At 33.5% G+C, this 26564-nt stretch overlaps 3 protein-coding genes across 3 annotated transcripts; all 3 read right to left on the reverse strand.

Moving 5' to 3' along the window:
* Positions 1 to 248: 248 nt before the first annotated feature.
* Positions 249 to 2729, reverse strand: LOC115984668 (probable LRR receptor-like serine/threonine-protein kinase At3g47570). Its single transcript, XM_031107690.1, has 4 exons — positions 2402 to 2729; positions 1629 to 2000; positions 954 to 1366; positions 249 to 290 (listed from the first exon to the last, which is right to left on the reverse strand). The coding sequence occupies exons 1-4, from the start codon at positions 2727 to 2729 to the stop codon at positions 249 to 251; spliced, it is 1155 nt and encodes a 384-aa protein (XP_030963550.1).
* A 177-nt stretch (positions 2730 to 2906) lies between these two features.
* Positions 2907 to 4203, reverse strand: LOC115984669 (probable LRR receptor-like serine/threonine-protein kinase At3g47570). The gene is made up of 2 exons (XM_031107692.1): positions 3909 to 4203; positions 2907 to 3514 (listed from the first exon to the last, which is right to left on the reverse strand). Exons 1-2 carry the CDS (start codon positions 4201 to 4203, stop codon positions 2907 to 2909), a joined length of 903 nt encoding a protein of 300 aa, XP_030963552.1.
* A 14253-nt stretch (positions 4204 to 18456) lies between these two features.
* Positions 18457 to 22344, reverse strand: LOC115984670 (probable LRR receptor-like serine/threonine-protein kinase At3g47570). The gene is made up of 6 exons (XM_031107693.1): positions 22302 to 22344; positions 21570 to 21788; positions 20139 to 21085; positions 19839 to 20029; positions 19154 to 19692; positions 18457 to 18905 (listed from the first exon to the last, which is right to left on the reverse strand). Exons 1-6 carry the CDS (start codon positions 22342 to 22344, stop codon positions 18457 to 18459), a joined length of 2388 nt encoding a protein of 795 aa, XP_030963553.1.
* Between the last annotated feature and the right edge of the window lie 4220 nt (positions 22345 to 26564).

Below are 26564 nucleotides of genomic sequence, written 5' to 3' on the forward strand. Positions count from 1 at the left end.
CAAAAGAAGAAAGACAACAATTTTAACGTGGTTCGGCCATAAAAGCCTACATCCACAAAGTCTCTATTATTTTTTTAAAGCAATGTTACAGACACAAATTATTCCATGGATATTATAAATAAATAAATAAATAAGTAAAAAACTATGACAAATACAAGATAAACTAATAAGTGAGTGCTAAAAGACACAAAAGGAGGTGCTACAAATCTGATTATTTTGTTCCAACATTATACAAAATCAAAACCTAATCAAGTCATGCTGCCTTCCAATAGGTCACTGGCCCTCTGTACCTGCATTTAAGGAGGAAAATTATCCCTCTAAATCATTGAACTAAGGGAAATCATTTCTATGTATAGGAAGAAGTTTTTGCTTTCAAAATAGTAAGGGGATTCATAATAATGCAAGAAGGTTCAATTTTCGAATCCTAAACTCATTAAATGTTTTATGGAAATGGTTATCCTAGTACTTGAGAGATCGTTAAGATTATAAACAACTAAATCATTCCTAGTAAATTAGTTAAACTTCTTACCCATTAAAATTCCAACTTAGAGTAATTTAAGCCCATGTCTACTTCAAAGTCATCAAACGCATCTCTATAAAAAGTACTGAGTGTAAGTACAATACCAATAATCACTAATGGTAGAAAACACCAAATCGAAAATAGCTTAAACGTCATTTTGATTTATGTATTTTTCAACAAACATTTTGAGGGAGGACGGGACAAAAAAGAGCATATTTTGAATCATAGAAAACAAATTAGATAAATCTTAATCATATGAATAGTACCATCAAGCATTCAAATTTCACATGTCATCAATATTATCAATTTCGCTAGAACAAAAGAAAGTACCGTGACAAGCACATGGCATTGTGTTGGATATATGATCCTTCTCCCTCCATAAAGGTTTGAAGTGGGTGTTGGAGCAACAAGTACTGTGTCATGAACAATTTACCTGTAAGTTGAAGTCTTTCTCGGCTATTCTTGTTCTGAGGAGCTTTTCTCTAATCAAATGCAATTGAGCTACAACATCACTAATATTCATCCTTTCTCTTGGAGATTCCATAGTACAAGACACTCCAATTCCAAATATCAAAATCAAGCACTCTAGAATTTTGGGACTTCCTATTTGATTTTGAATGTGAGTATCATTTGTCCTTGTTTCCATATCTTCTCTTTCCCAAAGAATAATAGGATCCACAATGTTAATCACTCGTTTAGGCAAAGCTCCTTTAACGAAATCATGAAGGTTCAAGTTGTCTTTGAAAATGTTAACGGTTGGCCTTTTTCTTGTGAACATCTCCAATAATAGTATGCCATAACTATAGACATCACCATTAATTGACACCTCATTTCCTATACCATATTCTGCAATTGCACATAAGTTTACAATATGATTGATCTAGTTTCATATTAAAAAAAAAAAAGTAAATAATATAATAGAACAACATTCAAATAGCTCTTTAGTGGCATATAAAAGGCAAAAATAATTATGACTAGAGGAAATTTCTTCCAAGACATGCTCCATCTTCTAAAAGGCTCCCTTAAGTTATTTTCATACTTGAAAGTACATTAAGAAATATTATGAAAAGAAAAGAATTTAATGCACAAAAGTGGAAAAGATATTCACCTGGCAGAGCATAACCAATTGTTCCTCTTAATCCGAAAGAGTTTGATTGATTAGTGAAACGCTCTTGGGTGGCCTCGCGAAGGAACCTTGCCAAGCCAAAGTCACCAACATGTCCAATCATTTCATCATCGAGAAGAACATTGCTAGGCTTGAGGTCACAATGAACAATTGGTGTATGGCAATGATGATGAAGATATTCCAATGCATTTGCAACATCAATAGTAATATTTAGTCTTTGAAGAAAATTCAAATTTCTTTGTTCTTCAGGAACCTCATTTGTTCTTGAAATTGGATGCAACCACTCATCTAGGTTACCATTAGTCATGAACTCATATACCAATGCTTTGAAAACATGGCCTTGATAGTCAACACCTGAACATGCTATATATGAGTACCTTTACCAAATTCCAATGTCTGATATTTCGCAAAGCCTCACATTCAGCAATAAAACATTTTGAAGCTCCATATTACAAAAGGTTGAGCACCTGGACAGCAACTTTATGTCTATCGTGATCAAGAATTCCTTTATATACAGATCCAAAGTTACCCACACCAATTAAATTAGTGGTAGAGAATGCATCTGTAGCTTTTAGTAGACTTTGGTAAGATACATTCAATATTAAATTTCTTGAAACTTCCTCTCCTTTTTCTTTTTAAAGTGCAAAGAAATAAAAATAACATTACTAAAGTTACTCCAAGAAAGCCAGAAAGTATAGAGATTATTAGCTTCAAGGAAAGAGTCAACTTCCTCTTCTTGGGTTTATTGTATTTACATATAGGAAGATCAAACTTTGGCATGCCTCCACATAACTTACTATTTCCCTTAATCACGGTTGCACTTATGTTCTTGAAAACTCCATTTGTTGGTACCTCCCCATCAAAATTGTTATAAGACAAATTCAGTAACTCCAAGAAGATAAAGCTCTCCAAAAATTTTGGAATATTGCCAGAGAAATTGTTTTTAGAAAGATCTAAAACTTCAAGGCCCCTTAATGATTCCAAAGATGAAGGAATGACCCCTTGAAAGAAGTTGCTTCTCATGGCTAGAGATTCTAGTTTTACACAGCTACCAAGACTTGTTGGAATTTTTCCAAACAACATGTTTTCAAAAATATCAAGTGTTCTAAATTTTTTAAATTTCCTACTTCTGTAGGAAGGACACCAGTAAATTTGTTGGCAGACAAGTCTAGAGAAATTGATGAGAATGAGAGACCAATTACTTGATATGATATGGTACCATTGAGATTGCTTTTAGCAAGACCCAAATCAATCACATTTTCACAACTTGCCTAAACCCAAATATTGTAACTTATGAAGCTTTCCAATTTCAAAAGGAATATGACCTGATAATTTATTATTCCCCATATTTAGTGACTCCAAATTGGTCAAATTTTCTATTCCAGTAGGAATGTTTCCAGATATTTTATTACTTTTTAGACTCAGAATGGTGAGAGTAGTTGAGAAATTGGCAATGCACTTGGGCAACTCTCCCCCAAAGTTATTGTTGCCTATCGCTAAAATGGTTAGATATGTAGAATTTGTCAAAGAACAGTGAAAACTCAAGCCATTTGCCCCTCCATTTCCAAGCTCGTTATAAGCCAAGGCAAAAACTGAAACTCTATATAACTTCTCCAAAGAAGGAACTCTTCCTCTTAGTTTATTGTCGGTAAGTTCAAGTAGCTCTAGATTTGAGGCATTAGATATTGAAATAGGGATAGGTCCAACAAATTGGTTTATGTAAATGAAAATTTCTTCTATATTGGGTAGAGTGATACCTATGTCTGATGGAAGATGCCCTTGGATTTGGTTGTCTCCTACATCAAACACAATTAACGAAGACATATTGAAGATGGAGGGAGGAATTCTACTAGACAACCTATTTAAACCTACAGCAAAAAATTTAAGTTTCGTCAATTGGCCATAAGAAGTAGGGATACTCCCACCCAAATTATTAAAAATTGTATCAAACCCTTCTAGCGAGGATAAGTTTCCAATAGAAGGTGGGATACTTCCTGTCAAATTATTTACTGCAAAATAAACAACGTATCGGAGTTTGGACAAAGTGCCAAGAGTTGGCGGGATTTCCCCATCCAAATGGTTGCGATTGAAAAAAATAGATTTGAGGTTGGTGCAACTGGGTATATTGCTTGGGATTTTGCCGCTAAGTGTGTTATTGGACAAATAAAGAAATTGCAATCTGCGCAAACGGCCAATTTGGAGGGATTTCATTATGAAAGCTATTGTTTTGGAGTGTTAAATTCTTCAAAAAACTTAAATTACCAATATGCGGTGATATGGATCCTCCCAGTTTCGAAGATCGCTGGTCCAACACAATGACTCTCTGATGTCGACGACCATAGGTAACCCCTCGCCATTGACGAAAGTGGATGCTGTCATTCCAAGAGCTCATAACCTGGAGAGGATCATCAGTGATCTTGGCTTTGAACTCAAGCAAAGCTAACCGGTCTGTTTCATTATTCCCACCAACCACAGAGGTGACTAACAAGCCATAGCACAAGACAAGAAGGATAAAAGCATGCATGTAAAAAGATGAGGAAGATGGAGCTGAACTCATGTCGTAAAGCCCCATCCACCGTCATGTAGCTTGGTACAAACTCTTTTTTGGTTTTTTGCTAAGAGGTACAATTAGGTGTCATTTTGTGAAAACGGTCTGAGTTTGACTTCGCTGCTTGCGTTTTCAGGGAAAAGCACATATTTATAAGAAGGTAGAGAAAGAACAAACTTTCTGAGAACTTTCAAGAGCGATGCAGTGCATATGTACCTAATCCACTACAAAATTAAGGAGTGATCAACCTGCCAAAGCACATGAAATATTCCACAAGGGCATTCATTGTTTTTGAAAGAATTTATTACTAGTTTATCATGGAATACGTATTAGTCTTATAAATACATAATAATATATAAAAACAACACTTGTTTTGGGGGTAGAAACTAAATGTATCTTCCACTATAAAAGCTATAAACCAGTGAGGGGAGAGAATTGTAAGCAATGAATAAGTTGGGCAACATTCAAGTATCGAAGCTAATAGTGTCTTCCATTACAGAAGCTATAAGATATATACTCATATGTGAGTATAGAATAAGTTTGCTAAAAATTCAACATTTCTCCTTCAAGAATCGTGTTTGACGAGCTCGTTTCATTTGCTTTGGGAACTTCTTGATGTGCTGCCTTTGGTTCAGTCCGAAGAGACGCATCTAAATTCAAGCTTGGGGATCATATAGCTAGAGAGAATGCTGGACACAATATTTACATGGCCCAATTCAACTATACCCCAGTATTCTGTATACGGACACAATATTTACGTGGCCCAATGCTGGTCCATAATATGGGCTTGTTTTAAGTTTGTTTCTTTTTTCATGTGTATTATTTATGGACAAAACTTAGTTACAGTACTTAGGTGCTATTATTTATGTTCCCATATTAAAATTTAGCCATGTGACTATTTAACTAAAAAATACCTTTCCATCCCATGAGAAAAAATTCACATGGCAAAATCTTAAAACGTAAACCTAAGGAACAACATCTAATAGTACTGTATCTAAATCTTGCTCATTATGTATATGTGTTTTTTTTTTTTTTTTTTTTTCCTTCTCTTCTTCTTCTGTATAATTATTAAATTAGAAGGCAATTAACATTAATTATCAAACGATAAACTTAAGGATTTATGTATTATTCAACTGTAATATTTCAATGTTTCTATATTCGATATGTTATTGAAAGAAATGCAAAAAAAAAAAAAAAAAAAAAAAAACCAAAAACAAAAACAAAAAACAAAAAATGTTGGTCTGAAAAGTACATTTAAGGTTATATATGTGTGTGTAAAAAATACGAGTCATTCCCTTTAAAGGTTATTTGAAATGGTTCCAAAATCTTAAGAGGAAAAAAAAGTAGAGAAAGAACTAAGAAAAGAGATGATAAAAATAAGGAAAATTATTTATTGGTGCATAATTAATTTTTTACAATGATTTTAACAGAACACCAAATGAATTTTTTTTTTTTTATTTTAAATGTATTCTACCATAATGCATTTTTAAAAACGCATTTTTGCGTACTTCTGCAAACTACTAAATTTATTTAAATAAGTTAGCTTATTTGATAAAATCTCTGATGGTTGAATAAGAGATTTGAGACTCAATTCCTGCCTACACCAAAAATTTATTGGTGTTTTTATCTGATACTAAAGAGTTATCATCAAGAACGGACACCATAAGTTGAAACTATCTCAAAAAAAAAAAAAAAGTATTCCAATGTTACATAGGCCTAAGTGTCATCAATGGACTGGGTCGGGTCGGCCCACCCCATTTTTACTTGACCCATGCGTTTAATAGCTCGCTCAGTCAAGAAATTAATACAGCCCAAAAAAAAAAAAAAAAAAAACTCCAACCCATGGCCTTGCCCATGGGTAATGCCAATTTTATCTTTAGCAAGCTAGGATATTGAGCAGGACCAAATGGGCTAGCCATATAATTTTTTGATGGGGAAAAAAATCAGTTTCTTTTTTCTTTTTAAAGGAAATAATCAAATTATATTCTTTAAGGAAAAATCAAGAATTCAAAACTTATTTTAATTTTTAAGGTTAAAACCTTATAATTTTTTTTAAGGTTCTATACAGTTTTGCTTTTTCTATGTATTAATAAAAGAAAGTCCAACTTTAAGGTTAAAAAAATAAATAAATAAATAAATAAAATCAAAGTTACTAAGCTGCTAGCATAATATATATTTAGAAATATAATTTAGCACAAGCATTTTAATAAGTATCCTAGTGGTTAGGTGCATCGTCTTAAGATATTACTCTCAAATTTCAAGTTTAATCCCTACCCACTTATATTATTTTATTGAAAGTTTCGAGTTATTGAGCTGGGCTACTGGACCGGCCTGTGGGCGATTTGGTTACTTTTACATAGGCTCTTAATCAGCTAAGTTCAACTCATAGGAACCACTAAAACACTGTAACAAAGACGTCCAATGAGGTAAATTGCTATTGCCACCAAATTAGAGGCCTCAGTAATTCATACCTGAATTGCTAAATTCATGAATGGATCAAGTTGGAGGGTAACATCATCTTCCTTTCCTTGCACTCTTGTGACCAACGTGCAATGGAACAACGTGCACTTTTCAATATACTAATAATCTAACTTTAATTTTTAGATATGAAAAATCTTAATGCATAACACTCCCACATCTACATACGCATATGAAACAGTGACACTCATTTTTGCCCATTAATCATGTGCAAAGAAGTTCCATTTGGTTTAAAACCCATTGGTTTTTTTTTTTAACAATACATTTTTTTTAATCAAATCATCAAAATAAAACTAATTAAACTCTAAAAGAAATTAAAAGATTTTTTTGAAATTGCTTCTTTGTAAATTTCACAAAAAGTATACAACTAATTTCTTGAGTAATTTTAGATTGGTACAATAAAACAATTTAGTCTAGTCACTATGGGACCGAGCCTAGTTCCCTCATTTATCATTTCATATTTCCTTGGGCCTTTTAGCAGATCCATTACTCTGTATTGGGCTTGGGCTTGGGCTTGAAGAATCATTAAAAAAAAGGGCACCCCACTCTGTTTATAGATTTTTGCTTAACTAAGAGGCAAAGGGGATTTGGGAATAATTAAAATTTACTTCGGCTTTGGGATTCATGTTTTAGATTAGTAGGTGAATCTTGGATAAATGTTCTCAACAACAACTATTACTTCGGCTTGTTTTAGGTCCAAGGTTTCGAGCTATCCATAATGAGTTGGACATTAGTTAGCCCGTAATATGGGTGTACGTACAGACAGGTATTTAAGGAAATTTTTTTTTAATTAATAGGGGCATTTTCATAAAACCCCTCAAGGTTTTTTTTATTATTTTTTATTTTTTTTTAATTTGGATCATGGTCCCCAAGGTCTCTCCCCTCCTCTAATTACCACTCTTCTGCAACACCAAATACATACATCATGTCTTCCTCGTTTAATTTGCACTTTGGACACCATATATGGCGGAGTTAGAACCCTTCTTTTCACCAGATTGGCACATGTAGGTATTATGTTATGACATGCTTTCCATGCAAATTAAAATATCTTTAACATTATTTGGGAATTTTGACTTCAAAATAAAGCACCAGACCTTCTCCATTTGAATTTTTACTAAGCACATCCCATCTTATACATTTTATTTTATTTCTACTGTCACTCTTATTCAAGTATATTTCATACCAAACTAGAAATTCAGTAGTGATGAACTGATGCACACAATCAATAGATGGTATTGAGAGAGATGACATATACACCTAAAACATGGAATATCATCTCCTTCATTTGAGACAGCTTGCCTTTGTGCTTGTTTTTTTGATATTCTGCAATACTATTAATCACGAAAAGAAAATACAAGCTGGGTAATCCGTTGTACAAACAGACGCCTTCATGTTAAGAAATAACAGCATACTAAAATAGGGAGATTTCTTTGAATTTCCGACGTTCCAAGAAAGTCATGGGATTAAGAAAGTGTCAGTTTTGAGAGATTCATGTATTTTGGATTGAGTTCTTATATACTTACGACATGTCATTTAAAAACATCTTATAAGTGCTCGAATTTTAATGACTACAAGTCGTTGGTTCTAGTTTTAGTTACTGTGTTGTCGTTTTGCATGAAGTCAAGTTACTTAATAATTAGCCACGTGTAGGTATTTGATTGGTTCATGTTTAATCCTAGGTGTGGCAAAGTGGCTCCTTAATTCACATCCATGTTTTGCTCATGACTTGATAATCTATGTTTGAGAACTCTATACAAATTGTGCAATTCATGGTTGCTTTAACATCAAAAAGTGAGGTTTTATTTTATACAGTTCCAAGGGGGTCAAAATGGCCAAATACCACCAATTTTAGAAATTTTTTGTAAAAGAACACTGTTTTGGAACTATATAGGGAAATACTACTTTTTATGGTACTCGAGTTTCCTAAACTTGAGTTCCTAGAAGTTTTGCCACCATGGCACTGCTGAGGTGGAAATTGATCAATTAAAAAAAATTATGTGGTACTCGAGCATAGTAAACTCGAGTGCCATGCAACACAATACTCGAGCATACCAGGCTCGAGTACCATTTTATAATAAAATGCTTTTTTTTTATATAAAAAATTTCTAAGGTACTCGAGCTCACCAAGCTCGAGTACCTTGTAATTTTTTTTTTTTTTTTTTTTGGGATTATCGACAAATAAACATAAACATAAAATGGTGTTTATTTTATTTAGAGAGTACTCAAGCTTTTTTTTTTTTTTTTTTTTTTGGGATTATTGACAAATAAACTTAAACATAAAATGGTGTTTATTTTATTTAGAGAGTACTCGAGCTCACCAAGCTCGAGTACGTAGTAAACATAAACATAAGTAGCTTTTTTACGTTTTTATTTATTTAAATAGAAGCATTGTAAAATATAAAGATTTTAATTTCAAAATATGAATTTAATTTCTACATTAAGTAAAACTGTTCACTGTTTTCTCACAAAACTTGTTCACTGTTTTCTGCATAAACTATTTCTAGCATTTTACATAAAATTATTTTCTGTTCAACATTATTTAAAAAATTGTTCACTCTTTTTTCTGCGAAAATTATTTTTTGTTCACTATTTAAAAATCGCTCACTGTTTTCTCATAAAACACTTAGTGAAATCATTTTTTCTAAATCTAAACGCCAAATCTGAATGCTTTTTCATGTTTGACTTTCACAATAATCGAATCTATTTTTCAGCAGTGATAAAATCTGTTTCTACATTAATAAAATTTGCACTCTGCCCATCATGTTTACTGTATATTTGAATCTGCTTACTGCATTCATAAAATCTGTTTTTTGTATTAAGTAGAACTGTTCACTGTTTTCTTATAAAAATTGTTCACTTTTTTTGCATAAACTGTAAGGTTGAATTTATTCAACCATCTTATTGGCTTTATTCCGTGCCAAATTTGCTTGTAATTCAGCATTTAGTAACCCTGTAATTAGGTGGGTTTGATGTAAGGGTAGTGAGTGAGATAGAGTGAAGTTTGCTCAAGAGTGTGCAAGAAAACAGAGTGTCGCGGCTGGGACTCGCGGGTGACTCGCGGCTGCAAGCCGCCAGAAGCTGCACACGTGCCAAGCATGCTGGAAGATGAACAGTCATGCTAGCTGGAGCACTACAGGACAAAACAGGACAACTGGCCATACGGTTATCTCGCGACTGGATCTCGCGACTTAGTCAAGCCGCGAGGTCAAGCCGCGAGCTACCCCTGTTTTGTAAAAACCTGACGTTTCACATTCCTCTCCACTCCAGTATAAATACCCCTATTACCCACGATTGAAAGAGAGCTTCCAGAGAGAATTTTGAGAGAGAAACCCTAAAGAAAAACCAGATTGTTTCACCCACAATCTCTACCTTAGAATCTCTTCAAATTCCTCAACTCTCTTCCTCTCCATTGTCAAATCCTTGAGAGGCTTTATACCAAACCAGGTTCTCACCATCATCATCATTGTGAGACTGCTGTTTGGATTTCTGGGAAGCAGTTAGGAAGGAACCAATCTTCATTGGTTGATGCTACGGTCTAGTAGCGGAATCCGGGAAGCTAGAAAAGAAAAAGGTTCGGCGTAACCTCGTTGGAGCAAGAAGCTTGGAGGGCTTAGGTGCACTGGGTAGATTAGGCTTGGAGGGTCTATTGCTGTCCTTGTATCCCAACTATATTTTCTAGTGGATTGATTACTGCTTGGAGGGCGGCGGAGAGGTTTTTCGCCGAGGGCTTCGGTTTCCTCTTCGATAACACATCGCGTGTTGTCTTTGTGTTTGCATCTTCCTTCCTCTCTATCTTTGCCTTTTTATTTATCTGCTGTGGATATTAATCTGTTATGGCTTAGATAGTATTTAATCAATTTCATTTGATAGCATATGTTAAGTTTCCGCACACTAGTTGTTTGACATATTGCTTGAATTGATTAAGTTGTTATTTGGGGGTCTAAACGTTCAAAGGTGTTTTTGTACACGTTTTTGAACTTTCATAAACTATTTCTAGCATTCTGCATAAAATTATTTTCTGTTCAGCATTTTTTAAAAAATTGTTCACTCTCTTTTTTGCATAAATTATTTTATGTTCACTATTTAAAAAATCGTTCACTATTTTCGAATAAAACACCTAGTGAAATCATTTTTTCTAAATCTAAACGCCAAATCTGATTGCTTTTTCATGTTTGAATTTCACAATAATCGAATCTATTTTTTTGCATTGATAAAATCTGTTTCTACATTAATAAAATTTGCACTCTACCCATCATGTTTACTATATATTTGAATCTGCTTACTGCATTCATAAAATCTTTTTTTTGCATTAAGTAAAATTGTTCACTGTTTTCTCATAAAAATTGTTTACTCTTTTCTGCAAAAACTATTTCTAGCATTCTGCATAAAATTATTTTCTGTTCAACATTATTTAAAAAATTGTTCACTCTCTTTTTTACGTAAATTATTTTCCGTTCACTATTTAAAAAAATTGTTCCCTATTTTCTCATAAAACATCTAGTGAAATCTTGTTTTCTAATTTTAAAAGCCAAATCTGAATACTTTTTCATGTTTAAATTTCAAAATGAACGAATTTGTTTTTCTGTATTGATAAAATCTATTTCTACTTTAATAAAATTTGCTATTTGTACATCATGTTCACTGTATATTCGAATTTACTTACTGCATTCATAAAATCTGTTTTTTGCATTAAGTAAAACTGTTCACTGTTTTCTCATAAAAATTGTTCACTGTTTTCTGCATAAACTATTTTTAGCATTCTGCATAAAATTATTTTCTGTTCAGCATTACTTGAAAGATTGTTCACTATTTTTTCTGCATAAATTATTCACTGTTCATTAGGTGTTTTATGATCAGGATGCTCTAATACCAATGACTACCCAGGAGAGAGCACATCAGTAATATGGAAGTATAAACAATGATAAAATAGATAATAAAGAAGTAAAATGGCAAAATAGATAAATTCAAAATAAGGTTAAAATGAAGTATGGAATATGAAAACAGAAACTAGTAAAATCTTACTTGAATAAAAACTTCAATCTTTGATAAAGTTGAAAACAAACTGTTGTCTTTGATACAAGCTTGAAAATAAAACTATCTGAAGAGAAAGGTTACAATATTACAAGATGGGGAGAGAGTACAAAAGTCTTTCTGAGGGAGAGGGAAGGCTATTACAAAAGGCTTTCTAAAACTTGGAACTTAAAAGCTTAGAATCTTAGAAACTTAGAAACTTGTCTTCTGTCTTCGTAGTCGTTCTCTTTTATAGGTGAAATGAACCATGGTAAAGTAACCTGAGAAGGTAAAGTTAACTCAAGTTAATTTGTCAGTGGTATGGAAATTAGTATTGATGAGTAATAGTCTGTCTGCGTCTGTCTGGGAATCTTTCAGATCTCGGGAATCTATCAGATCTCTTTTTACGCATGCTAGTAAATAGTAGTAACTTTTAAACATCTATCTGTATCTGTTCGGACTGTCTTGATTTGTCTGGAAGCTATTCACGCATGCTGGTGAATGGTGATCTGTCGCCAGTGAAATAGTAATTTGTCGCCAGTGAATAGTGATTTGTCGCTAGTGAATAGTTATCTATCGCCAGTGAATAGTGATCTATCTGTCTGTCTTTCAATCTATATCATTCTAGGATCCTTAACAATCTTTCTTTTCCCAAATAGCCTCCTCGCTGAAGGTATTAAACCATATACGGCTATCCTGTTTATGTAACTATATAAGTAGAAGCCTCTGTCTAGTTCTTTCTGTATCTCATAAATCTTATTACTCATGAAATTAGACCATTCTTGAGCCAGAGCATCAGGATCATCAAGTGGTAAATAAGTATCTCCTATATACCAGTTGTATTCAAGGATACAACCCCAATCATGAATAAGAATCAAAATGTGTGCTGGTCGAGCTTCCATATAATAACTACTGTCCCAAGCTGGAAGAGTACTCTAGCTAGTGATCTTCATATAATTAAGTCCTCCAATCTGTGCGGCTACTTCTTGGATGACTTTGGAAAATAAACTAATCTAAATTCCAGCTTGTCATGCAAACTTTATTGTGAAATTTCTGAAAAAATATTGTGTCCATAACTTGAATTAAGAGAGGTAATTAAAATAATGCTAAACAGAAAATAATTTTATGCAGAATGCTAGAAATAGTTTATGCAGAAAACAGTGAACAATTTTTATGAGAAAACAGTGAACGGTTTTACTTAATGCAAAAAACAGATTTTATGAATGCAGTAAGCAGAATCAAATATACAATAAACATGATGGGCAGAGTGCAAATTTTATTAATGTAGAAACAGATTTTATCAATGCAGAAAAATAAATTCGATTATTGTGAAATTCAAACATGAAAAAGCATTCAGATTTGGCGTTTAGATTTAGAAAAAACGATTTCACTAGGTGTTTTATAAGAAAACAGTGAACAATTTTTTAAATAGTGAACAAACAATAATTTACGCAGAAAAGAGAGTGAAAATTTTTTTAAATAATGTTGAACAGAAAATAATTTTATGCAAAATGCTAGAAATAATTTATGCAGAAAACAGTGAACAATTTTTGTGAGAAAACAGTGAATAGTTTTACATAATGTAGAAATTAAATTCATATTTTGAAATTAAAATCTCTATATTTTACAATGCTTCTATTTAAATAAATAAAAACGTAAAAAAGCTACTTATTTTTATGTTTATGTTTATCTGTTGATAATCCAAAAAAAAAAAATTTTTACATGGTACTTGAGCTTGGTGAGCTCGAGTACCTTAGAAAAAAAAAACATTTTATTATAAAATGGTACTTGATCCTGGTATACTCGAGTTTTGTGTTGCATGGTACTCGAGTTTACAATACTCGAGTACCACATAATTTTTTTTAATTGCCCAATTTCCACCTTAGCAGTGCCACGGTGGCAAAACTTCTAGGAACTCAAGTTTAAGAAACTCGAGTACCATAAAAAGTGGTATTTCCCTATATAGTTCCGAAATAGTGTTTTTTTACAAAAAATTTCAAAAATTGGTGGTATTTGGCCATTTTGGCCATTCCAAGGGAGGTCAAACAGAAAATATAAGCATTCAAAATCTTCATAGAACGTTCTCTTCATTGATGTCAAATAAAGCAAAAATCACTAAATTCACATATGGAATATTTTGGCTTAGTCTCGTCCAAAAGTATCTCCTGAAGAAGGTTTCTTGGCTGTAATTAAAGCAGTGCGTAGCCTTTGGTTAGGATGAAATTATCAAATAGGCTATTGGTTTTCAACAATAAATTTGAAACGAAATAAAAAAGAGTTTTCCTAAATCATAGAAAACAATTAGACTCATTCCTAATCATATGGATGTAATCAAATTAGACATCTATATTTTCAATATTTCTGAATAAAAGTGAAAGCTCAGTTAGTGTGAAAACACTAATGCTTGTTTAGACCCTCAGTTTTAAGTTATGGCTTAATTACTTTTACTCTAACTTATCCAAGTGTGGAATAAGAGTAAATGAAGCGCAATCACCAGAACTACTCGCTAAGCCATAAGCAAGCAAGCAACAATAAATATAAAGTTTAAAGAGTAAGGGAAGAGAGATGCAAATACAAGATAACACCAAGATGTGTTATCGAAGAGGAAACCGAAAAACTCGACGAAAAACCTCTCCACGACCCTCTAAGTCAAAATCAATCCACTAGTGAATAAGTTGGAGTACACGAATAATAAAAGACCATCCAAATCTAGTCTACCTAGTTTCTCACGAGCTAGTCGCGAAATTGCACTGATCTTCATTGCATGCTTGATTCTTCACCAACTTAATACTAAACCTAATACAATAAAATCCCACAAGATACAAGAAAATAATTTATTGCAATTACAACACTTTTTGTCATGGAATAAAGCCAACATAAAATATAGTTGTAAATCAGAACTTTACAAAAAGGAACTAATGTGACAATCACATAGTGTTGGCTATATGATCCTCTTCCCCACCCCCCTAAAGGTTTGTGGTGGGTGCTAGAGCAATTACGTACTATGTCATAAAAACTTTACCTTTAAGTTGAGAAGTCTTTCATTGCGTATTTTAGTTCTGAGGAGCTTTTCTCTAATCATATGTAGCTGAGCTACAACATTACTAATGTCCAACCTTTCCCTTGGGAATTCCATTGAACAAGAAACTCCAATTTCAAGTATCAAAATCAAGCACTCAAGAATTTTGGGACTTCCAATTCGATTTTGATTGTGAGTATCATTTGTCCTTGTTTCCATATCTTCTTTTTTCCAAATGAAGAGTAGGATCCACAATGTCAATTACTCATTTGGACAAAATTCCTTTAACAAAATCATGAAGGTTCAAGGTATCTTTGAACATGCTATTTGTGGGTCTTTCCCTAATGAACATCTCCAACAATAGTATACTAGAACTAAAGATATCACCATTGATTGGGACCTCGTTTCTCATACCATACTTGGCAGTAGCAAATAACATTTATTAATTGATTGATTGATCGAGTTCCTTTTTTTTTTTAAGGGAAAAATATAATCTCATAAGTTGTGAAGGAGCTCTTTAGTGGCATATGATAGGTAAAGTATTATGACGAGCAGGAAAGCTTTTATAGACATTCTCTATCTTCTACAAGATCTACTTATTTGAGTTATATTTCATCCTTAAAAGTATATTAAGAAATATTGTAAAAAATAATATATAAATTAATTATGAAATAAAGCCTCTCTAGACCCAACTGTTGAAATAGACCAAATAAAATAAAATATAAATATGCCCAAGGCTTTAGAGTCCAAATCTTTTGTCTCACTTTTCCTGTTCCATTCTATGCTCCACCAATAAAAACTTGTCACATGTTCACCTAACTAATTAAATACTACCATTATTGACTTATTAATACTACCAATTAATGGTAGTAATTAATTAATTAGATGAACATGTGGCAAGTTTTTATTAGTGGAGTATAGGGTGAAGCAGAAAAAGTGGGACAGAAAATTTGAACTCAAGGCTTTATACCACAAGAACCCAATGTTTCTAGGATCCAAATGTCATAAATGGGTCTGAGGATACTGGAAATAATAGGTCCAAAGTTATATAACGGCACCCCATTTCTTTTTTTCTTTTCTTTTGGGGGGGGGGGGGGGGGGGGGGTGGTGGGGGCGCTCAAAATTATACCCAAGTGTTGTTTGGGTCTGAAATTCCATAATTTAAAAATGAATGGAATTGTTGGGCCAAGCTTGGGTTTCAAGCGATAATCTAGTAGTAATGGGATTTCTTTTGGGTTCTAAACTAGACCAAAGTGTTCTTTAAAAATCATGACTAGGAGAAATTATTTTCACTACTGACCATTCATTGGTTTTTTTTTTTTTTTCTTGAATTGGAAATTGATCAATTTCTTCATTAAGATTAAATATTAGAAATTTAAATATACATCTAGTGTCGCATTATTCAAATTTTAAAATAATGTTATAATGTCTGTACTGTTAAATTCATAAAATAAAATTTAATTAATTATGAAATGAACTCTCTCTATTTATTTCAAGTGAACTTCAAAAGATATTATCTGGAAAAGCAAAAAAAAAAAAAAAAAAAAAAAAGATCTCGCTAAGCATAAAAAAGCTCTCACTACAAGATCTATAAGCAACTATTGGGTGCTTCATAATAACCCTAATGGTATGATCTTGCAAGAACGTATCACTTTTTCTTGTACGTAATCCTAAAATTATGGGTGACAAACATATGATTTAGTGCGAATAATTTGCAGTGACAAAGGAACTAATCATTATCAAAATAGAAGCCTTGTTGACTAGCTGCTGGTGCTATCCAATACTCCAAGATGTAACATTGCCTTGTGAAAATGAAAGCAAAAAAAAAAGAAAGAAGACAATTTTAATGTGGTTCAGCCATGAAAGCCTACATCCACAGAGTCTATTATTTTCTTTTTTGCAATGCAAAAATCTGTTATAGAGCTTTGTTAATTTATATATACAACTTTGGGAAATAGAATCACAACACTTATACAATCTATATTCATGATCATATTCATTACCTTCCTCTTGTATTTAATTTTGCTGATGACACAGGTAGAACTTTGTTGATTGGGTTGGTGAATTTTAGTTAACGATTTGGTCTTCCTCAATAGACTGGGTTGGTGGACTTTCCTTAAATGTTTGATCTTCAACATCCTTTGTAGTTCGCACCACAACCCAAAGGATCATCAAATGATTCACAATCAGGAAGAATGAAGTATCCATCTTCTACAGTAGGCTTTTAGTCTTTCCCCCTCTATCTGTTCTTCTCAAATATCACCAAGGATACAAGGCATCAAGCCCTACGTTCACCTTAGAAAATAACTTAACAACTAAATTATTCATAGAACTACAATTTAAGATGCCCAAAAAAAAAAAAAAGGAGGATTGAGAGAGAAAGTCCCATCTTGTCTAGAACTTTCAGCTATACCGTATACCCATCAGGCCATCACTATATATTTTGAAAGTAAGTGCAACAAGAGAAACAGTACAGTAAAAAGGTTCAAATTTTTTTTTTTTTAATTTGTTTTTAACAAGTTCAAGTAAGGACTAAATTATAAATTGCACTCTCTAAATTTAGCATTTTTTTTCCCCTAGTTTCATTTTATTTTATTTTTCAATAAAGTTCTTCAACTTTCATTCGTTTTCAATTTTCAATATTTTCATTTCGTCTGCCCTTCATCAAAGTCTTTTCAACTTTTAAATCTTAAAATATAAATTAAAAAAAGTTTAAATATATTAGATAATACTGTTTAAATAAAATATCCTAAACTTACGGTTTTTAATTTTTTTTTCTTCTCTTTTCCTCATCTTCATCAGTGTCTCCGTCACATCATATCACAACTTTGTTAAGCATACTGGAATTCATTTTCTACATGAGACCTAGGCCATAACTAGGTAATCAATAGTACATTACAAATACAGAGATAATTAAACAAGAAAACTATGACAAATACAAGAGAAACTAATATGCGATTGCTAAAAGAAACATAAGGAGATGCTACAAGCCTGATTAATTTGCTCCAACATTATACAAAATCAAAACCTCATCAAGTCATTATGGCAACTTCCAATAAGATCATTGGCCCTCTATACCTGCATTCAAGGAAGAAAATTATCTTTCTAAATCATTGAATTAAGGGAAATCATTTCATTGAATAGGAAGAACATGCTTTGGTTTTCAAAATAGATTGATTGTATGCGGTGAATGAAATTTTCCCTTCAAGAGTAAGGAATTGAAAAAAGTATTTTAGTTTTAGTCTTGCTACTAAGAGAATTCATAATAATGCAAGAAGGTTAAGTTGTTGAATCCCAAACTAATTAAATGTTCTATGGAAATGGTTATCCAGGTACCTGTGAGATAGTTTAGATTATAAACAACAAAATCGTTCCCAGTAATTTAGTTTTACCAAATACTTGGAGTAATTTAAGCCTATGTCTATGTCAAAGTCATCAAAGGCAGACTATAAAAAGTATAGTGTAAACACGTGCCAATAATCTCATCCACATCAGTAGGTATCACCAAATCAAAAATAGCTTAAACTTCAATTTGATTTTTGTGTTTTTCAACAAACATTTTTAGGGGGGCGGGGGGACAAAAAACGAGCTTACTCTGAATCATAGAAAACAAATTGGATGAATAGTACCATCTTGTAATCAAATTTCTCATGGCTTCAATATTATCAATTTCACTAGAATAGAAGAAAGTATGCGACAAGCACATGGCATTGTGTAGGATATTCCCTTGCCCTCCATAAAGGTTGGAGTGGGTGTTAGAGCAACAAGTACTGTGTCATTAACAATTTACCTATAAGTTGAAGTCTTTCTCGGCATATTCTTGTTCTGAGGAGCTTTTCTCTAATCAAGTGCAATTGAGCTACAACATCACTAATGTTCATCCTTTCTCTTGGAGATTCCATAGAACAAGAAACTCCAATTCCAAATATCAAAATCAAGCACTCTAGAATTTTGGGACTTCCTATCCGATTTTGAATGTGAGTATCATTTCTCCTTGTTTCCATATCTTCACTTTCCCAAAGAATAATAGGATCCACAATGTTACTCACTTGTTCAAGCAAATCTCCTGTAACGAAATCATGAAGGTTCAAGTTGTCTTTGAAAATGTTATTAGTGGGCCTTCTTCTTGTGAACATCTCCAATAATAGTATGCCATAACTGTAGACATCACCATAAACTGATACCTCATTTCTCATACCATATTCTACAATTATACATAACATTTACAATATGATTGATCTAGTTTCATATTAAAAATAATATAGTAATAAAAGTTTGAAAAAGCTCTTTAGTGGCTTATAAAAGGAAAAAATAATGACAAGTGGAAATTTCTTTGAGGACATGCTCCATCTTCTAAAAGGCTTCATTGAGTTAATTTCATGCTTGGAAGTACATTAAGAAATATTATGAAAAGAAAAGAATTTAATGTTAAAAAATGGAAAAGATATTCACCAGGAGGAGCATAACCAATTGTTCCTCTTAATCCGATAGAGCTTGATTGATTAGTGAAAAACTCTTGGGTAGCCTCCCAAAGGAACCTTGCCAAGCCAAAGTCACCAACATGTCCCATCATTTTGTCATCGAGAAGAACATTGCTAGGCTTGAGGTCACAATGAACAATTGGTGAATGGCAATGATGATGAAGATATTCCAATGCATGTGCAACATCAATAGCAATATTCAATTGTTGAAGAAGATTCAAATTCATTTTTTCCTTAGGAACCTCATTTCTTCTTGAAATTGGATGCAACCACCCATCTAGGTTGCTGTTAGTCATGAACTCGTATACCAATGCTTTGAAATCATGATCTTGATAGTCAACACCTGAACATGCTGTGAGTACCTTTACTAGATTCCGATGTTTGATATTTTGCAAAGCCTCACATTCAGCAATAAAACTTTTGGAAGCTCCATGGTGCAAAAGGTTGAGTACCTTGATAGCAACTTTACGACTATCTTGATCAAGAATTCCTCTATACACAGATCCAAAGCTACCACACCAATTAAATTAGTGGTGGAGAATGCATCTATAGCTTTTAGGAGACTATGGTAACATACATTCAAAAGTAAATTTCCTGAATTACTTAAAATACTTTTTCTTCTTTTTCTTTTCAAAGTGCGGAGAAGTAAAAATAACATTACCAAAGTTACTCTAAGAAGGCCAGATAATATAGAGATTATTAGCTTCAAGGAAGGAGTCAACTTCCACTTCTTGGATTTATTGTATTTACATATAGGAAGATGAAAATTAGGCATGCCTCCACAAAGCTTACCGTTCCCCTTAATCACAGTTGCACTTGTGTTCTTGAAAGCTTCATTTGTTGGTACCTCACCATCAAAATTGTTATAAGACAAATTCAATAAATGCAAGAAGATAAAGCTCTCCAAAATTTTTGGAATATTTCCAGAGAAATTTTTTTTTAGAAAGATCTAAAACTTCAAGACCCCTTAATGATTCCAAAGATGAAGGAATGGCCCTTTGAAAGAAGTTGCTTCTCATTGCAAGAATTTCAAGTTTTACACAACTACCAATACTCGTAGGAATTGCACCAAACAACATGTTTTCAGTAATTTTCAACTCTTGAAGATTTATGAAATTTCCTATTTCTAGAGGAATGACACCAGTAAATTTGTTGGCCGGCAAGTCTAGAAAAATTAGTGAGAATAAGAGACTAAAGACTTGATATGATATGGTACCACTGAGACTATTATTAGCAAGATTCAAAACAATCATATTTTGACACTTTCCAAGACTCAAAGGGATGCTTCCTTGAAGATTATTAGCCTCTAAATACAAGCTTATCAAAAGAGTTAAATTTCCAAGAGAGGAAGGAATGTTCCCAAAGAAATTGTTTTTAGATAAAGCCAAATTTTGTAACTTTCGAAGTTTTCCGATTTCAAAAGGAATATTACCTAATAATTTATTTTTCCACGTATCTAGATTCTCCAAATTGATCAAATTTCCTATACCATTAGGAATGTTTCCAGATATTTTATTATTTTCTAGACTCAAAAGTGTGAGAGTAGTTGAGAAATTGGCAATGCACTTGGGCAACTCTCCCCCAAAGTTATTGTGGCTTATCTGTAAATGGGTTCGATATGTAGAATTTGTCAATGAACAAAGAAAACTCAAGTCGTTTGCCCCTCCATTTCCAAGCTTGTTATTAGCCAAGACAAACACTGAAACTCTATATAACTTCTCCAAAGAAGGAACTCTTCCACTTAGTTTATTTTTGGAAAGTTCAAGAGTCTTTAGATTTGAGGCATTATATATTGAAATAGGGATAGGCCCAGTGAATTGGTTGATGTAAATGTGAAATGTTTCGATATTAGGTAGAGTGATACCTATGTCCGATGGAAGATGCCCTTGGATTTGGTTGTCTCCTACATCAATATTTTGTAACAAAGACAAATTGAAGATTGAGGGAGGAATTCTTCCAGAAAACCTATTTGAACAAACAGGAAAAAAAAAATCAATAAATAAATAAATACAAGTTTCGTCAATTGGCCAAAAGAAGTAGGGATATTCCCACCCAAGTTATTTTCACTTGCACCAAAAAATTCTAGAGAGGATAAGTTGCCAAAAGAAGGTGGGATACTTCCTGTCAAATTATTTTTTGCAAAAAAAACGAATTGGAGTTTTGACAAAGTGCCAAGAGTTGCAGGGATTTCCCCATCCAAAAGGTTGTGACCGAAACTAATTATGTTGAGGTTGGTGCAATGAGATAATTTCTTGGAATTTTTCCGCTAAGTGTATTATTGTACAAATGTAGGTTTTGCAATCTATGTAAACGGTCAATTTTTGAAGGAATTTCATCACAGAAACTGTTGTTTGAGAGTCTTAGCATCCTCAAAAAACTTAAATTACCAACATGTGGTGATATGAAGCCTACCAGTTTCAAAGATGACAGGTCCAACACAACGACCCTATGATGTCGACGACCACAGGTAACCCCTCGCAATTGACAAAAGTGGATGCTATCATTCCAAGAGCTCATAACTAGGAGAGGATCATCAATGATCTTGGCTTTGAAAGCAAGCAATGCTAACCAGTGTGTCTCATTATTCCCACCAACCACAAAGGTAACTAACAAGCCACACCAAAAGACAAGAAGGATAAAAGCATGCATGTAAAAAGACGAGGATGGCAGAGCTTAACTCCATAGGGAAAGCCCCATATGCAATATGGTTGAAGAGGCAGTTGGTACAAGTGTGTATTGTGAGGGAAGGCTAGTTTGGCTGTGTATAGAATCTCAAGAAGTGACAAATTTATAACGAGAGAGAGAGAGAGAGAAAATTTGGGGGGAGAATTAAAAGTGACGTCCGGTCCCGTCCAAGATTGTAAGAAACTTTTGGGGATTATGGTCAGTCTGATTGTCTTTAATTAATAAGACCGTGCGATAGACACTAGACAGTGACCCTGTCAACTTTATAAATAATATGACTATGTGATGATAATTACGAGCATTAGTATTGGAAATTTGGTGCGAGAAAAGTAAGGTTCGGTCCCAGTACAAGACTGCCAGAAACTTTTGGAGATTATGGTCCGTCAACTTTATATATAAAATGGATTTTTTTTTTTTTTTTTGCAATGCATGACCTTTGTGATCAAATGCAACCAATATCTCCATCTCCCTCTCCATTTCCCTCTTCCTGAATACTCACATGCCTCACTACAAAACATAAAAGAAATTGGGTTAGGTAGTAGTTGTTAAATTATCAATTATCTCAAAAACTTAAATAGCTCTAACACTCCAGCTTATGTGTGGACCTAAACTTGCACTTAATAAGTAGAGGGAGAAAATGGGCAAATGCCCCTTTCAAAAAAAAAAAATCCAGCATTTTGCCCCCTTTCCCAAACTAATTAGGGAAATGCCCCTCTTTTGAAACTAGATTTTTTCAAAATCGAGTTATAAAAAAAAAAAAAAAAAATTCTAAAGCCCTATAGTAGCGTTTTAAGGAGCTTATAGTGACGTTTTAAGGTCCTATATCGGCATTTTTTAACTCAATCTTCATGAAGTCGAGTTACATGCAATTTTTTTCTTTTTTTTTTTTACCTATAACTCGATTTCATAGAGATCAAGTTACAAAACACCACTATAGGTCCTTAAAACGTCACTATAGGTTCCTTAAAAACGCCACTATAGGGCTTAAATCGATTTTGAGAAAATCGAGTTTCAAAAGAGAGGCATTTCCCTAATTAGTTTGGGAAAAAGGGCAAAATGCTAGATTGTTTTTTTGAAAGGGGCAAAGGCCAATTTTTTCCATAAGTAGAGTCCAATATGTGAAAATTTTAACATTTTAAATTATAGGTAGAGTAAAGTCAAGGATCAAACTTAGGACTTTCTACTCTAATAATAGGTAAAGTAGCTGCCATCTATAGCAGGAAAAGAAATAGTTATTCAAAAAATTAGTAGGATCAGGTAATTAGTCTCAAATCTCTAATTGGGAGGAGAGATTTCAAAATATAATTACTTAAAGACTCAAATTGGGTGACTGAAATTGGCCCTTAAATACGGGTTCGAGTTCGATGCGGTTATAGTATATTTAAAAATAATAATAATAATAAATAAATTTTATTGAAAATAGGTTGTTTCATTGTTCCATTATCCACAATGCCACATACACAAGAAAAATAACAGAACTAATTGAAATGATTAAATAGAAGGCATTTTTGAAACTTTAGAGAATAAATATTCATTTGAAACATCAACATCAATGACCAAAAATACTTAGAGCATTCGCAACCGTTGTGAATCTATTTCTGCTGGTTGCTATTGAATGATTGGTTGAAGTTGGAACTTATGTGCGATTTTTTTTTTTTTTTTTTTTTTTTTTTGGGATGAACCCATGTGTGAATCTCACCAAGCAATTTTTTTTTTTTTTTTTTTGAGATATTGCAGAGTCTAGAGTTGATAATTCAGGACCGCAAGTCAAGTTTGCCAAGATTTTTCCTTCTCAAAAAAAGTTTGCCAAAATTTTCCAAAATCATCTTTTGATTTTGTCTTGTTATTTTGTTGGCTGGGTAAGTTTTTGCAAAGATTTTCCGAAAACCTAACAACCATTATGTTTGTAATTTAGTGAATGTGCTTTTGCTTTTTGATCTAGTAATTAATCTCGAATCTCCACTTGGAAGGGGAGATTTCAAATTATGGTTACTTAAAAGACTCTGTAGAGTCTAAAGTTGATAGTGCAAGACCGCAAGTCAAGTTTGCCAAGATTTTCCAAAGGTAACTTTTGATTCTGCCTTTTTATATCATCGGTTAGGTAAGTTTTGCAAAGATTTTCCAAAAACCTAACAACCATTGTATTAGTATTTTAGTAAATGTGCTTTTGCCTTTTGATTGTGCCTTTTCATCAAACTTTGCAATTTTATGTGAAATAATTTGGAAAAAAATGCCCATACTCCTAAACTTTGCACTAGTGGGGAAGACACTCCCTAAACTTTTTTATTGACCAATTTACTCCCTAAAGTACTATATACACTTGCCAAATCAATACTCCAATTAGTTTCACGTTAAAATACTAACGGAATATGAGCATATGTGAAGCACATGACCCTTAAAAACTAACTAAATCACTATTTACACAATAAAAAGAAGAAAGATGAGAAACTGACCAGCAGAGAAGAGAGAGAAAGGCAATAAATATTGAGCGGGCTAGCCGATTGTACAATGGTTGTGTTCAAGGGAAATTATTTTTGCTACTCGCTTATTGAATGATTGATTGAAGTTGAAAGTTGAAACCCGAGAGTGAATCTTTTTTTTCTTTTTCTTTTTCTTTTTCTATTTTTGGGATGAACCCATGTTTGAAAAATCTTTTTATTTTTATTGAACCCTATCTAATCGAGCATTCCCATCCATCCAGGGAGCTAAAAATGCAAAATAGCTCTCATTGTTTACAAAAATGCACAAAACACATTCCACATTTGGGAATGGAAAAATTTTACATCCTGCTACAATTTGATCTACAACAAGATGTGTGGGTTAAGATTGGGTTGAGATTATGGTTTTTTTTTTTTTTTTTTTTGGATACTCATGTTAGCATAGGAAAACTAGCATCCTGCACAAAGATATACAGATTAAAAAAGAAGATAAACAACTAAGTCGTACAGTTGATTGAGTTCATACGACATGTCTGTAAGGTTGAATTTTATCAACCATCTTGTTGGCTTTATTTCGTGCCAAATTTGCTTGTATTTTAGCAATTAATAACCCTGTATTTAGGTGGGAATTATGTAAGGGTAGTGAGTGAGAGAGTGTAAAGAAATGCTCAAAATTGTGCAAGGATGCAGAGACTCGCAGCTGGACTCGCGGGTGACTCGCAACTGGTAAACCGCCAAAGTTGGCACACGTGTGGAGCATGCAAGGAAGCTGAAGAGTCATGCCACCTGTTGCACTACAGGACAAAAGTCCCAGGCTGGCCAAGACGTTAGCTCGCGGCTTAAACTCGCGACTCAGCCCAGTCGCGAGGTCAAGTCGCCAGACCACCTTGTTTGGGAAAAATTGACCTTTTACATTCCTTCTCACCCTACTATATATATACCCTTATACCCACGATATTCTGAGAGCTTCTAGAGAGAATTTTGAGAGAGAAACCCTAGAGAAAAACAAGATTGATTCATCCACAATCTTCACATAGAGACTCTTCAAATTCCTCTAGTCTCTTCCTCTCCATTGTCAAATCCTTGAGAGGTACATTACCAAAACCTTTTCTCACCATACCCATATCTGTGAGAAGGCCATTTGGTGTTTGGGAAGCAGTTAAGAAGGGAACAATTTCATATTGGTAGATGCTATGGTCAAGTAGCGAAATCCAGTAAGCTAAAGAAGAAATAGGTTCGGCGTAACCTCGTTGGAGTAGGAGCTTGGAGGGCTTAGGTACATTGGGTAGATTAGGCTTGAAGGGTCTTCTGTTGTTCATGTATCCCAACTACATTCTTTAGTGGATTGTTTACCGCTTGGAAGGTGGCGGAGAGGTTTTACGCCGAGGGCTTCGGTTTCCTCTTCGATAACACATCGAGTGTTGTCCTTCTGTTTGCATCTCTCTTCCCTTAATCTTTTCTATTTAATTTCTGCCGTGGATGTGATTTTATTTAGTTTAGATTGTTTATCAATTCTGTTTTAAGCTTATGTTCATATTCTGCACATTAATTGTTTGACATTAAGCTTAAATTGATAATTTGTAAATTGGGGGTCTAAACGTTCATAGTGTTTTATACACTTATTGAACTTTCAATTGGTATTAGAGCAGGTAGACTTTTATTGGTTTCATTACCATGGTGTGATCCTTGGCCCCGTATTGAGATAGACCGGTTTCGATCTTTAAATGCTCCACCATATTTTGATGGTAGCAACTATGCCTTTTGGAAGGTAAGGATGAGAGCATTTCTGTGTTCTATAGATGAGGCTATTTAGGATGCTGTGGAAATAGGTTGGACAAAGCCAGAGGCAGCCAAATCCACTTGGGATAAGGCAGCCCTCGCGGCGTTAAATGCTAGTAGTAAAGCACTTAACGCAATTTTTTGTGGTGTGTCCCCAGATGAATTCCATCGGATTTCTCATATCACCGTTGCCCAGGAAGCATGGCAGATTTTGGAGACCACTTATAAGGGTACAAAGAAAGTTAAGGACACAAAGCTATAGATGCTGACTACCCGGTTTGAGGAGCTCAGGATGAGCGAGGATGAGTCCTTTGACTCTTTCTATAGTAAGCTAAATGAAGTGGTCATTGGCAAGTTTAACTTGGGAGAGAAAATGGAGGACTCGAAAGTTGTAAGAAAAATTCTTCGTTCGTTGCCAGAGAGCTTCCGTACAAAGGTGACTGCAATTGAGGAGAGCAAAGACCTTGATGAAATCAAAGT

The sequence above is a fragment of the Quercus lobata genome, chromosome 4 (genome assembly GCF_001633185.2).
Source record: "Quercus lobata isolate SW786 chromosome 4, ValleyOak3.0 Primary Assembly, whole genome shotgun sequence".
In the NCBI taxonomy this organism is placed as follows: domain Eukaryota; kingdom Viridiplantae; phylum Streptophyta; class Magnoliopsida; order Fagales; family Fagaceae; genus Quercus; species Quercus lobata.

What these genes read in the sequence shown, in the direction of transcription:
- LOC115984668 (XM_031107690.1), bottom strand. Translation starts at nt 2,729, where the DNA reads ATGTTGTTTGGAAAAATTCCAACAAGTCTTGGTAGCTGTGTAAAACTA. An exon ending in AAAGTTTGATCTTCCTATAT is followed by an intron (nt 2,001 to 2,401) that starts GTAAATACAATA and finishes TAGCATGTTCAG; the next exon opens with GTGTTGACTATCAAGGCCAT. An exon ending in AGAAAGACTTCAACTTACAG is followed by an intron (nt 291 to 953) that starts GTAAATTGTTCA and finishes CCTTAAATGCAG; the next exon opens with GTACAGAGGGCCAGTGACCT.
- LOC115984669 (XM_031107692.1), bottom strand. Translation starts at nt 4,203, where the DNA reads ATGAGTTCAGCTCCATCTTCCTCATCTTTTTACATGCATGCTTTTATC. An exon ending in ATCCATATCACCGCATATTG is followed by an intron (nt 3,515 to 3,908) that starts GTAATTTAAGTT and finishes TTTTTGCTGTAG; the next exon opens with GTTTAAATAGGTTGTCTAGT.
- LOC115984670 (XM_031107693.1), bottom strand. Translation starts at nt 22,344, where the DNA reads ATGGAGAGGGAGATGGAGATATTGGTTGCATTTGATCACAAAG. An exon ending in AATCATTAAGGGGTCTTGAA is followed by an intron (nt 20,030 to 20,138) that starts GTTTTAGATCTT and finishes TTTGATGGTGAG; the next exon opens with GTACCAACAAATGAAGCTTT. An exon ending in CTTAGAGTAACTTTGGTAAT is followed by an intron (nt 19,693 to 19,838) that starts GTTATTTTTACT and finishes TTGGTGTGGTAG; the next exon opens with CTTTGGATCTGTGTATAGAG.